Source organism: Prenolepis imparis, unplaced genomic scaffold (genome assembly GCF_030444845.1).
Source record: "Prenolepis imparis isolate NDT839.2.m4 unplaced genomic scaffold, iyPreImpa1.0 SCAF_11, whole genome shotgun sequence".
NCBI lineage: Eukaryota > Metazoa > Arthropoda > Insecta > Hymenoptera > Formicidae > Prenolepis > Prenolepis imparis.
In genome coordinates, this window is record NW_028141169.1 from 4,659,547 (window position 1) to 4,674,337 (window position 14,791).

Below are 14,791 nucleotides of genomic sequence, written 5' to 3' on the forward strand. Positions count from 1 at the left end.
TTTATAATTCATCGAAAAATATTGTATTTATTGTTTGCATATATTCCGATTATTTTCGCTTTTATAATTTCATGATGCATTAATATAGCGTAATAATTTGCTTTATATTAAGCAAGTTCTTTTTGAATAATTATATGTGAAATTTATTAATCATCTAATCTTCTAATTTTCTTTATTAGTTTGGTTTGTGACTTATCATATTTTAGGGTCTAAAATTAAATGTGTACAGCATAGTTATTTATTATAAATATATCATTTATTTAGGAAGTATACCGTACATTTTCGCATTAATAATGAATGCGTAAATAATAATATTACTGCGAGGAAATCATTTTCCTCGTTTTTGAGAAAAATTTATTTTCTATAAGAAATATGATATATATTTTTATCGATACCGATCTACGCTCACATTTTTGTCTACAAAATTTATTAGCGATATAATTTTAAATAAACGGATTAAAAATCCATTAAAATCATGTAATGAATATATTACTAAATAACTAATAATACTTTTTAAAATTAGTTTAGCCTGCGGTACATAAAATTTAATCAGCGATTGATTACGTTGTATAATAATATGAATGCATGATCATCGCGATATGAAATATGAAAGAGCATTATGCACGAATGGTTATTCATTGTCAGAGTAATAAATTACACTTGCAAATGGCGTTATACTTTCGATTATTCGCTCTATCGCTTCCTCAAAACTTGTTCAAATTAACAAGCGAACAAATTAACGTTTGACTGTCCGCTAACTGTTATGCATTTTCGTCGACGTTAACTGTCGCCGTAATAAAAAGAGGAATGACGTCCCAGCGGTAAATCGTGAATAATTTGCAGGAACAAATCGCGATGATGATTTTCAAAATTGCAACTGATAAATTAAACAAATGCATCGATCTGTCAATCATTTCGCATTGTCTCGCGCGCGGCATTGATCTCTGATCATTTATCATACGATATTTTCTCTTAATACGACTTTCCATAAAATCCTCTACAGTTTGATAAACGACAATAACCATAACCGACAAGAGATGATGTATCTCGAGGTCGTTGTGATCGTATATCGTCGCTCGTTAATAAAACTCAGCCTCCCAATTTTGCTTCGTAACGCCGTGAACGAACAAATCACGAAGTATCGTTATTTCCCGATGCGCAATCGCATATCGTGGGTAATTAAATAGTTATTTTCGTTAGAAAGTATAGCTACTCCAACAAAAAACATCTCGCTCTTCTTTATTTAATTTGCACTCGTGTATATAAAAAGGTTTAACATAAATTAATTTTTCTTTTTTTTTTTTTTTTTTTAATGTTTGGAATAGAAGAAATTAAATTATATTCTTTATTTTTCTAAAATAGTAAATATGCAATAACATATATATGAAGCTGGTGTATTATTTTATGGCAACTCAAAAATAATTAAAAGATTTAGTTTTATTTTCAACAGTTTTATGATTCTTGATAGGCTAAATAAATTTTTAACCGTTAAATTAAAAAAATGCCTCAAGAGAAACTGACATTGTGCCAAGTTGCGCAGCATCTTATTTTATCCTGCGAGATTTTTAATTCATGGTATTTTAGATTTTCAATAATTTATAATTTTACGTGAGTTTTAAAAAGACTTGTTAAAAGCAAAAAATATTGATTAATATAATATTATTTTGAAAGAAAGAGAGAGAGAGAGAGAGAGAGAGAGAGAGAGAGAGAGAGAGAGAGAGAGAGAGAGAGAGAGAGAGAGAGAGAGAGAGAGAGAGAGAGAGAGAATACTATTTATTCTAATATAATTTTCGTATAGTTCTGAGCATATTTATACATTCTAAAATGTTCTAATTATTAGCCAGTATTAAAATATATTTCAAATAATTTATTTTTCTCAAGAAAGGCATATTTATAGATACAAAGATGAGACGCAGATCGAATTTCCAGTTCTGTTTATTTAAAAATAGTTTTTGTATACTTTTGTATATGTATGTAATTTCTAAAGAGTTTTAATTACAAGCACAATATTTAAAAAATTGAAAAATTTTTTGTCTGGGCAGTTTCCTAAGACATTTTTTTTGTTTAATTAAGAATTATTTGTTTAAATTATCAATAACTATATAGAACTATTGAAAATAAAGTTAGAATTTTTAATTATTTATAAGTTTATGCAAATTGATAGGCCAGCTCACGGAATAACATTTTAAAATATAATACAAAATATAATTACGAAAGAAAAGCAAATTTTATTAAAGAATTATGAAATATTATAATGTTTTTAATATTTTTGTATATATTTAAGTAAAATGATATATTGTTACTTATATAATTATAAATATTTACAATTTCTAATTTTTTTATGATGGTTAGAGTTACTGTTTATTAATATTATTATAATGTTATTAAATTCATTTATCTGTTTTATTATTTTACGCATATGTAACAATAAGAATTTTTACAAAATTTTCAAAAATTTTTTAGGAAACTTTGAAATATGATAAATCGATTTTTATGTCTTGTTTGTGTAGATTAATACTCCAAACGCGATTCCGTTTTTATCTATGATAGAACGAAGTTCTGATTTGGCACATATCGAGTACGAAAAACGTAATTGATCAGCTGCTCAAACGAATATATTACAATGGTCTCTCCTAATTGGCTTATTACTCGTGAAAGTCATGACCGAATTAAATGACGAGGACTGTTCCGGCAGTAGTTCCGATGTAGTAGATTGAAAGTTTGATCGACGGTTCGGTAGTGTCAGGGCCATCGACGACGAGATATATCTCGTCGATTCGCTGAACGGTCGTTGAAAAACGCGGTCACTTGTTCGAACCAGGTTTCGTTTTATTCTTCAGGATGGCTCGATGCTATACGCACGAAGCGGCATTAACGCGGATTTGATTTCCATCGCGTCGCGCGCGGAAAAATGTCTGGCTATATCACTTCGCGCGGAAAAATTTCTTGCTATATCACTTCGCGCGAACGACGAAATTTACAGGACATTCTGCCGCGCGCTCAGCATGTTTCGATAAGAGCCGGATAACGACGACGACAATATATATGATAACGACGACGAATACGATCGTAGGCGATTATTGACGAAGCGAATTGCGAGCGCTGCTTAAACTTTGAATTATAGATGAAAGTAAATTTAATAGGTGCTTAATTTGTCACAACAAGTGCAATGCGCTGAATTATTGATTCTCGCACTCGAATTTGTATTAATACGATTAATCTAACAATTCTCCATTGAACCCATTACTGTGGCTTTAGAGCTCTATTTTAATCTAAATATATTTTATGTCAAGCTTGGCAACGGCAATTATCTTTTATAGTTGCAAAAGAAAAGCGAGACAGAAAAATATATCTTGTATAAAATTTAAATTTATTTTTGTTTTCTTACTACTTTTGAAAAATATTTCTTTGTAAAAATATAAAATTACTACAAAAAGTTAATATATACTGTTTAATATAAATATTACACTTTTTAAATGTTATTTTCATATCATAATAACATAATAAAATTTTATACATCAAAAATAGATACATTTAAAAAATGCAGTATTTATATTAAGAATAAATGTGATCACCAACATGAGAGAGAGAGAGAGAAAGATAGTTAAGATAACAATTCGCAACTATATAAGAATGCGTTGCATTTTAATGAGGATATAAAAGACGTACACGGTACGTTAAACGCGTGTTACGAGTCTCCTCCGAGACTGAGAGTCAAAACTCAAGGTACTACAAGGCTAATTAACAATTCAAAATTTCACCATTTCTACAGCACCCGTTCTCTGTTTCGGAGTAACGAGCCGTTGTGTACGAATTAACGCGTGTTGAGCTCCATACAAATTTGCCCTGTTTCCAATATTCTGAATGACCTATAGAAGGACCTTTCGGCGTCAATCGTGGTCAGAGAGTTCTGACAATGTAGACATATCATCCTATGATATAAAATATTTGTTATAACTTTAGAATATTTTTGCAGAAATTGCCACAGAAATTTTAATAAAAGTCTAATACTGTGTTTTTAAAAAAGGATAGCGAAAAAGATATCTTATAAAAAAATACTTATAAAGATAAAAAAACACAAGAGAAAAATGTGTCATTATAGTCATTATTGCTAAATGGAGGCATATACATATAAAATATCGCGTTTTACATAAATGCATGACTTTCTCAAATATTTGTATTCATGCATTTATTATTTGTGCGAATATCTCCAAAAATATTGTAATAATATGTACTTTTAATTTAATATTTAATATACTTTATTTTCATATCTCTCTGGGTGGGCACAAATTAAACTAATCTGATATTTTAAAATATTTTATCCTGTAAAATAGTTATTTGCATAATTATTACGGCTTTTTTATATAGATAAAATAATATTAAACATTTTATTTTAAACATTCCATTGACGCTAAATGTTCATAATTCGATGATTATTTTATATATATGTATAATATATGCTTGAAATTAAATATTCTTCAGAATACTTTGTTTTATATAATTATTATAAAAACACGCTCTCACTTACGTACATATATTAAATGAATCCATTATTATCCATTATTATTAAATGAATTGTTGGATATAATCAAGAATTTATTATTTTCTCGACGTGTAACACAATCACTTGAATATTAACACTTCATAATATCGAACAAGTAAATTTTGAATATAATGGACATATTTCGAATTATATCATGCGAAGTTCTTACGAGACAGGAACAGGACGCGATTAACAATTAAAAGTTTTGTGCAGTTTCATAGTAAATCCGTGATGTCGTAGTATACGCGGTATACGATTGTATGCGAATTAATGTCCGGTAATCGCGAACTTGTTGTGTCGCAATTTGTTCTATTCCAAATCCGAAAGTTGAATGCAACGAGCGTGAATCAGTTGAACGACGAATATTACGAGTAATTATGCGTACCGTGGAGATATTAAAACGATGTCCGGCGTCGTGTTTTCTCGTTGAATATGGCATCACAACTTTCTAGTAATACGCGAATATGGTCCTACGTTAATATCTGCCTTTACGTTTATGTGCAATATACGCAATATCGTATGATGATTCGAAATGAGCAGCCATGATGATTAATCGCAAAAATGTTATTACTTTTGAAATTGTGCGTCTTTAATTGGAATGAGTTTTTCCTAGAAAAAGAGGACATTACATTTTTAATGATGTTTGATCTTGTTAAATTATATATTTTTATTTTTTGAATCTATATTAAATAAACAATATTTGTTTCTTGGTATTGAATATTTTTTAAATATTTGTATTTTTATTAATGGTATCTTAAGCATAAAAACGATTTTTCAAAAATAAAATGTACATTTGCTTAATATATAAATTATAATGAAAAATAATAATAGCAAGAATATATTATACGCATAATTTTGTAATTTCATTATTACTTTATAATTGCTACATTATATTCTTTTATTTCTATACATTTTGCACAACTTTCAACTCTTGCCATCTGCCGTGTTCAAAATGGATTCGCTCAATCAAATTAAGCATTAATTTGTGTGTAGCAGCACGAGTGACGAGATAAATTGAAATCGTACAATGGGAGGCAATTAACAATTAAGAGTTCCCGTAATTTCAGCCGTGTCAGCTATTAATAGCCGCGTGTGGGACGTGCGTGTGTTAACATAGCACAATCGTGAATTCGCGGAAACTCATTTCGCTTGGAATTCTGTGCAAAACGACACGAATGCGAATCAGTCAAAACGACAGCAGGGTTCGGAATCGCTCGCGCTACACCGTGCAAGTTATTATACGAACATCGAATGGATATTATATTATAGTTGACGTTTCGGTCGAATGCGCGACGTTAAGATCGTCGACATAAACGAGGACATCGGCGTCATCGGCTCGCGTGACGTCTCGGGACGACGATATAATTTGCAACCGAGCAACGCTTCTCTGGTATTAATATATTCAAATCTCTGCATTTCGACGGCGTACCTACGGTCGTCCCTATAGTTTGACGTAAATGATTCATTGTACGGGAATTAACGCGCATCACTTGTAACGTCAGTTAATCATTGGAAGCTCGTGTCGCTTCGAAGTTCGCTTGCACGAATATAAATTAATTGAAACAAATTCGATACCCGATATCAGACAAGATGAATCGTAATTGCTTATGAATGATTATGTAAAATTATTCATATATATACGTATAATTGTTCTATATCGGTCAGATATGTTAGTAATATTGTTTCGAATTGCAACTTTCAACGCGCTTGTTAATTTGTAATTTATTCGTTGAAATTATTTTATGCCCCAGAGACATAATATGAGAAAAAGTATAATTTTTAGCAAATATTTGCGAAAACACAACACATTAATATATATTTTTTAATAATATTATTGTTATTTGATTAAAATTTTCTATTTTCGCAAGAATGTATTAATAATTGCAAGAATATTAAAAATAATATAAAATATAAATTATTACACTACTTTAAATTTATTTTGTATAATATTAGATTTGCGCGATTTTAATTTTGACAACCTTTGCTCGGATGTTAACTTAAATTAATGCTTATTAAAATTAATATCCAAACACATACTTTCGAAATATGTAAAATACAATGTAGTATGACATATATAATCAAAGATATTCGCATATGTTTGTTCACGTACGCGCTCCGACTCATTCTGCAAATACTCGAAGTTGGTCGACTCGGTGCGATTAACAATTCAAAGTTTCGGTCTCTTTCGTGGGATTTGCACGTTCGTGAGGGGCGACTGTGCCGTGGCGTGTATATGCGAATTAACGCGCGTTTATTGAATTATTCAGAATCCGATGTTGGTGCCGGCCGGTGTGCGGGGAGAACAGACCGACTTTTTAATCATGTCGGATCGCTCGGAATGCTCCGTGGAGAACAAGCGCCTTTATACCGGGTGTTCGATGCAAATATAAGTGATACAAATACCGGGCGGGACTCTGGTGGATATTAACGTTCCTTCCTCTCTTGTACCCGTCGGACCATATTTTCCATCCCGTCGCGCCCCTTTTATTCGCTTTCGCGGAAGAAATAGCGCATTTCTTTATCTTTCCGTTATATTCCTCGTCTCCGAGTTGGTATTCTTTTTCCCTTGCCATTTCTTACCATTGTTCTTACCTCCATGTGCTATAATACGAGAGTATATATACATACTTTCGACGGAAACTAAATGAAAAACCATCGGGGTCGACCGTCACCGAAAACGCCGATCATCATATACCACTGAGAAACGACCGCGTATAACTTTGCCAAACTTTTACGAAAGCTAATAGAAAAAAGTTTGATTTAATCGTAAGGGAAATAAATTCGGATATATCTCGAAACTCTCTCACATATGTACGTATACATACGCATAAGTTTCTACACGTTCGTGTCTTGATCGGATAACAAAAATATTTTTCATTAAACTGTTTCGATGAGCGATGAATCTCTGTGAGACATAAGAAAGCACGTTTTCGTTGATCGCCTTTTTGTCGACAAAGACATCCTTTGTTTATCCAGATCAAATAAGGCGGTCGAAGGGAAGAAACGCGGGGCGCGTTCAAGGTTTATCCGTCCGATCGTGTTTCGATGGAAAACATTGGAGAGAACCGAGTTTCGTGCGGCTCGTGATGACAAAAATTCTTCGTCGTTTGAGGTGGTACGGTTCATTCGTCGATGCGAGCAGCCTGTACGGCGCCGAATGCGGAAATGACGGTTCGAACTGATGAGAATTGGAGGGAAAAGCTTGCGCGCGAATATAGAGAGAGAGAGACAGGAGGGGCGGAGGATGAGAGATTCGCAACCCGTCGCATCCCTTTCTTCGTGGACGAACGCGAGGAACGCCTCGATGTAATTTCCTGTCGGTGCAATCTCGAGCGGCACGGCAAGCGCGCATATAGCGCGTATTAAACGCGATTTACTGGAAATGGGCGGGAATGCATCGCGTCGCATCGGTTTGGGATAACGAAACGTACGGTTGATTGGTTGTAACAAGTGATTGATGCCATTACTGGTCCCCGCGCACGAGATCGTGCACAACTGTATGTTGGCGTGTGCGAATTATCTATGCACATGGTACACGTCGCTTGGACATTAGCGGATTACCGTTCGCCACGCAACGTATCTCTTTCAACGTTAAAGAGGACGGTGGTCGAGAAACGTTGGGGTATATGTTCTCTTAACTTATCATTCTATTAGCATATCGGTTAGCCTCGTTACGGATGACTGCAGTGATAAATCGCTCGTTCCTGCGCAGCTCCTTTACGCGCTCTTAACAGATGACGGCTAACGGCCATTCGACTCACGACGTGTACAAAGTACCGCGCGTAGGTATCTACGTATGTAGATGTACATGTGCCGACTGTTTTAGGATATAATTATCACACTTTTCGCCCAAGAATTATTTCTATAATTTGAGATCAAATTTTATTAACGAAAATAGACATATTTTAATAAGAGGCTTTAATTATAACTATTTAAATTTAATTAAGTAATCTGACGAATTAAAAGTTTCGAAAATGTCGATATGTATAATAGATTTATAGTTTCAAAATCATGAAGAAAGAGATGACGATAGCTTTTTTTGTTAAAGAAAGATGAAATATTAAACTTTAAATCACACACAATTAAACCATTCGTAGATAATTTTGAAATACTATATATTTAAATGCATTCTCCGTGTTAAGTGAAAATTGAGGTATTAATATAACGACATTCAGTAAAGTTGAATTACGCGAAGTACGAGAAATTTATTAAATAAAATACACACAACACAATATTTTCTCTAAATATATATTTAATATATTTATAATTCTCTAGATTTAATATAATATGTTAATATGTATATCAAATTTTAAAAAATGTGTTTTATTTAATAAATTTTTCACACGCATCGCAAATTCAACTTTATTTATTTAAATAATTTTTCTTTAAGACTTTTCGTCTTATTATTCTCAAATTAATTTCCTTAACTGGAGAATGTTCGCGCTACGAAAAAATACAATATTTAGTCTGCATTTTTTTCAAGCGTCATCGTCTTTTATCCTTAACCTTCCATCTTTTAATCATCTGATGTTCTTAATTAAAGCTTATTAAACTATAAGCTTTTATAAAAGACTTTACTATAGATATTGGAAAAAGGGAAAGAGAATAAAATATATAAAAATGAAATGGCCTTTTTAATGAAAAAATTATATTGTGGAATTTTTTCGCGAGAACTTTTTACTTGTAAATATCGGAATGTTATCAATCGATATTAAGTAAAACGCTTTTATAATTTTATATAGTGTTCAATCGTCATAACTTTTTCTTAATGCTTCTATTTTTCCAATAGTAGCGCAATTTTGTCTCGCTCTGATATCGCTTGCGCTTTACATCTTCTTTATGGGAGAGTTGCACATGAATTTGCAAACGACAACTGTGTATTCTCTTGTTTAAACAACATAGAAAATCAGTTCTACATATGGATTCCGCAAGAGAGTTCCTATAAAATAACACGTTCTGTATTCACAACGGTAATTGCGAAACAACGCAGATTGTTCGGTAAAATGCATAATGTGATTCGATTTCGTAATAATATCATTATGCAATCAAATGTTCAATTTGGTATACTAAGCATAAATTTTCCGAATAAATTCCCATAAGAAGAAATTATTAAATTCAATAATAATCGTGGTTTAAACTGATAAAGCTATTATAATTTTGACGAGATATTAAGCCTTTTCATAATTTATTTAATTTATCTCTGTGATAATTAGTTATTTTCTACGATAATATATAAATGCTATTTTACATATAACTTTCATATCAAATATTTCATATAAACAATATAATTAATGCAAAGTTATAACTATAATAATACAATCGAATAATACAATCGGTTCAACAATACGAATAAGTATACGTACAATAAAAATATGTACAATATTTATATATAATTTTAATTGCAAAGATTGATATATACATTATCGTTGTAAAATTTGTTTGACATTTTATCATCATTAGTATCATATTGATAATTAATTTTTGTTTTATTATATCGCCTCTTTCTCTCCCATTGTATTATATATAGTTTGATTCCTTGTTTCAATGATGCGATCGATCGCGGATAAGTTCCACTTCGATGTACACCATTGCACAAGACTAGCTCAGACATTCCCGATACAAAAGTATAATACGTTTCCCGATATTCTTCGCGTTTATGGTTTTTTAGCACACACGCTTACACTCGCGAATCTTTCACGATGTTGCGCCTGTGAAGTAGCGCGATAAATTTTTCGCCATCCAAGAATTTTTCTACGAGTACGTATGTAGGTATGCGAATCGTAACTAGAGGTTGGCGTAGCGATAGTTGTTGGCCAATATGTTTTGTAATTCATAACCGGTAACCATTAAATACAACATACACGTATACTATTGTTGCGGTGCAAATCGTAAAATTCATTATGCGATCTAATAATGATAACGAAAATTCCAATAGAACGTTTCCTGCGGCGGTCAAATGTGACGTGGTCTAAATTTATGCGAAATTTGATATTGCAAATAATCGATTAAGGACTACCGTTCATCAGAGCAACCAGAAACAGGATATTGAATATCCGATGTTCTCCATGTTAAATAAAATGAATAATTCGTACCCAATTTTCCCATCATTATACGTACGTTTAGAATACGTTCAAAATTAGATAAGTCTTTAGTCTTTATAAGACTTATAAGTCGACAGTTTGATAAGTTACGAGTTTTTCTGACAAATTATTTTAATCAATATTTAACTAAAAAAATATTTCAAGACGAGATGTTCAAACGTAACGAACTTCTGACATGCAATATTGATATTTAATTTCTACTCTTTATTATTTTTATTTATTGTCAGAAAATTGACAGGTAATAATTATGCGATTACGTTTCTCGATTCTGAAAGCTGTTCTTTTCGTAGTCGCGCGCAAAATATAATTTGTGTGACATAGTTCTCGATCGTGCCAGAAAACTTTCATTCGCTTCTGGCCTAGAAAGCCATACCCAAACAAATCATAGCGGCGTGATAGCAGGAAAGTAGCAATAACCACCGCGGCACCGTTTACAGGGATGGCGGCGGCTCGGGCTGCTTTATATTCCGGCCGACTGGGCGTTATTCAGACAGCTCGTTGCACTCCACGCTACGTGTCCGCGATAGATCGCGATGACGTATTTTGAGCGCGGCTATCCTTAACACAACGATACATCTCGACCAAACTATACGTGCGATATTACATTTATTCTACGCACGCCGAGCGTCCGGTCAGCCGAGATAGAAATCAATCGAGACGTGTATCTATTTATTCATAATTTTAAAAAATAATAATCAAAAACGCGCGCGAGAGAAAGAATATTCTCGGCGGCGGAATCGCGGAATCGCGAGAGTGATAAATTCCGGATGTCGAGGACGATAAGCCCGCGCGTTTTGCCGTCTGCGGAGAAATGCGTAATGTTTTCGTAAACAGTCATCTTGGTCCCCCGACTCTGTCTTCCCGAACCATCATACGCCGATGGATTCGGCGAACGAGAGCAGCGTGGATGTTGCTATCTCGCCGCGCCATAAATTTCGACGTTCCGCGTCCTTATCTCTCTGCTGGTTATCGACGCGCTGAAAGTTTCCCTCGCTTCTCCATCTCGAAAGGAGGCGCGAATCTGTCTTTTTATTCCTTCGGAACTTTGCACCGCGTGCATTATCCTATTTTCCCGGCCTGCGTCGTATGAGAGCATCGCGTTCCGATCTTTCTAAAGTCTTAGAAACCCAAACCTCTCTCTTCGAACATTTTTTACTTCTTACATTCTTCTTACATTCTGCGACTGCCTTTATATTCGTCAAAGGCATTTTCTTAGATCCTAGAAAAATATCAGATTCCCAAGTGAAATTCAAGTTAATCTTATCGAAGACATAATTTAATATTCGCGATATAGAAATTATTTATAATCGAAATTATTGATAAAAAATTATTAAATTTCTTTTGTTACAACAAAATAAAATATTTTTCTTGCATCAACTATAAGGTAAGGAGACATCTAAAAAATTGAAATAGCTATGTATCAGCTATATATCTTAAGACGATTATCGATCAAGTTTTCTCAATGAAAATTTAAGTTAAATCTAAATCACTGAGCAATTAGATGCAATTAAAGTGGAAAGAGCATATAAGCGGATCAGGTGGACATACTTTAGTAAGATAGTAAGCTCGAATCTCTTACAAAAGCCGATTGAGAAGAATCGTGTCTATAATCCCTTAAATGTCCCACTCTTTTAAACGCTTGGCGATAATAGATACATTTTATCGCTATTCTTAAATGATAATAAAAATGATAGAGTATTAATTTTTCTCGATTAATGGAAAAATATAAATCTGTCTCGTTATTAAAGGATAATTGATTAATTATAGTAATATATGCAGAAAATATATAGATATATTTTTGCGCGTGCGTATATATTTACGATATTATTATATATTTTTTTTTATATAAAGTTTTTTATTAATTCTTTTAAACACATACTTCTATGAGAATCTTAAAGAGAAATTTTTCTAAAGATTTTAATTGCTTCATCGTTTTTAAGTTTTGTTTATGAATTAATTTAATAAAAAATTTAAAGCTTTATATATATATTAAACATAAAAACCTAAGATATTCCGATCTTTTTCTATGCATTTGCCTCATATGCATACTTACCGTATATAAAAGAATAAATGCTCGCGTGATGATGTACAGATATAAATCTTCAACGCATCATCTTTCAACGAGAATAAATGATCTTTTGTCGTTCAGTATATGTGATACCCGGTATGATGCTTGCAGTGAAGCTTTGTATGGCATACGTGGCGCCGGACGTTGCATCTCAAGACGCATTAAACGGATACAATTGAGTTGCATGTAGCTCTCACCGACAGTTAAGGTGTTAAACCAGTCTGCCACAATTCTGAACGAGTAATACCGTAATCATGATCGCGGCGTTTCAGCTCTACTATTTACTATTAAACGTGAATAAACGACTCGAGATTTTTGAGCATTGATAAAAAATATCGCGATATTATGCCGTCACAAAACCGATCATCATCGAATTGCAGTAGCCGCGAGATACGCGTCATATGCGAAAACGAAAGAGTTCTGTCGCACCTGCACTTGGCAGCGGGACAATAGTTCTCCATTTAACGTGCACTCTGTATGCGTATGGAAGCTATTGTCGGTACGCTAAATGCAGGTGTGCAACGTACCTTTTTTTCAAGATATCAACAAACTAAAGAAAGCATGGTCGAGTTATATGATGCCAAAGATTGGCGATTGATTTTTCGCATCAGTGCTTTCGCACCGTAATATTTATTTGATTACGATTTTACTTTTATGATCAACATTATTGACAAATGGCGTGACAATAATATAAGACATGTTAATATATCGAATAAAAATGGATAATAAAGATTTAAAAATGCGATTATCTTAGATTATACAAATGTGAAAATTACGAAACTTTTTCATTGTCATTTATCCATAATTATTAATTATACAAATCGCTTTTATTTTTACCTAACGCATAGCTCATAAACGTTCCACTATAAATTTATAAGCTAATAAAAAATATAACGGCAGCAAAAATAATTTTATATAGCGCATATGAAGCAAATACACAGAAAAATTTAAATTTTCTGTCGCGTTATTATTCAGTTTTTATAATTTACAAAATCACGTTTATACTTTTTTTATTCATCATAATCGGAAATAATTTATAACAGAATCAAATTTATATGCATATATGTATACAAAATATTTAGAAAAACTATTTTGTTTACTATATAATTTGTTTTGTGCTTATATAACAAATTTGAAGCAAAGCGTGAACTACTTAATCGATAAAATCGATAGATGTTTTTGACTAACTATTAATTACTCTAATTTTAGGTATACGAACTCAGCTGTGCATGACTACATTGTAAATTCACGGCGCAACATAATTTAATCGCGTCGCGTCGTACCTCTTCTTAACAGGATTGTTTTATAGCGTAAGGTTCACGAGAAACCACGGCTTAGAGTTTAGAATTTATATGAACTTGGATTTGCTCTCTAAAGGATCGATGATTTATTAACCTGAAAAATCGTATTTTTATGTTTGACCCGTGCAATACTTTTTTAGGATAAAAATATCTGTCACTAAGTGAAGAGACGAATCATTTTTCTGAAGTGATTGATGCAATCATATTTATGAAGAAAAATAGAAAAAAAGAACGATCGGACTATCAATAAAGAAACATTCGCTATGTATCGAACGTATAATAACGTAACAAATTCTCTCTCATCGACGTCTTTCCTCGTCAATTCGTCGTCAGTCGATAATCTGTGTGGTGCAGATTTACGTCGATGACTAGTGGTGCAAACACGGTTGCACATATATGATCGCGCAAAGGGATGCGGCCCTTTGTTTAATTCGGTCGTTGCGTAATCAATCGATGACCCGCCAATTACCGGTTTCCGTCTTAATTGGCAAACATGAGCAGAACGAACGAGCGTTCCTGCACGACGTTCGGTCGCGAATTCACGTCACGTTTCGACTGCGAGCCATGCTACCAGCTAAAACGAAGTGCCTTTCCGCGGGAACTTGTCAAAAAGCTCACGTGATAAAGGGCGCCGATCTCCAGATTGCCGCCTCGAGATTTTCGTGCGGCAATAAACTCCCGATCTAGACGGCGCCCTTAGGAACGATATTGCTGGCGCCTTCGTTTCTGTATTAAATGAAAGCACGTTGGTTTTCTGACAACTGCAACGGTGTCGCAT

At 33.1% G+C, this 14,791-nt stretch overlaps 2 protein-coding genes across 4 annotated transcripts in view; one reads left to right on the plus strand and one right to left on the minus strand.

Moving 5' to 3' along the window:
• The window catches only part of LOC145942934 (uncharacterized), a 206,574-nt gene extending 203,822 nt beyond the window's left edge, over window positions 1-2,752 (minus strand). Inside the window, exon 1 of the mRNA XM_083050102.1 lies at window positions 2,650-2,752. Within this exon, the coding sequence (XP_082906228.1) occupies window positions 2,650-2,752 (103 nt within the window). The remainder of the gene's footprint in view (window positions 1-2,649) is intronic.
• Dpr12 (defective proboscis extension response 12) overlaps window positions 1-14,791 on the plus strand; it is a 258,892-nt gene that overhangs the window by 49,845 nt on the left and 194,256 nt on the right. The gene's annotated exons all lie outside the window — the stretch shown is intronic.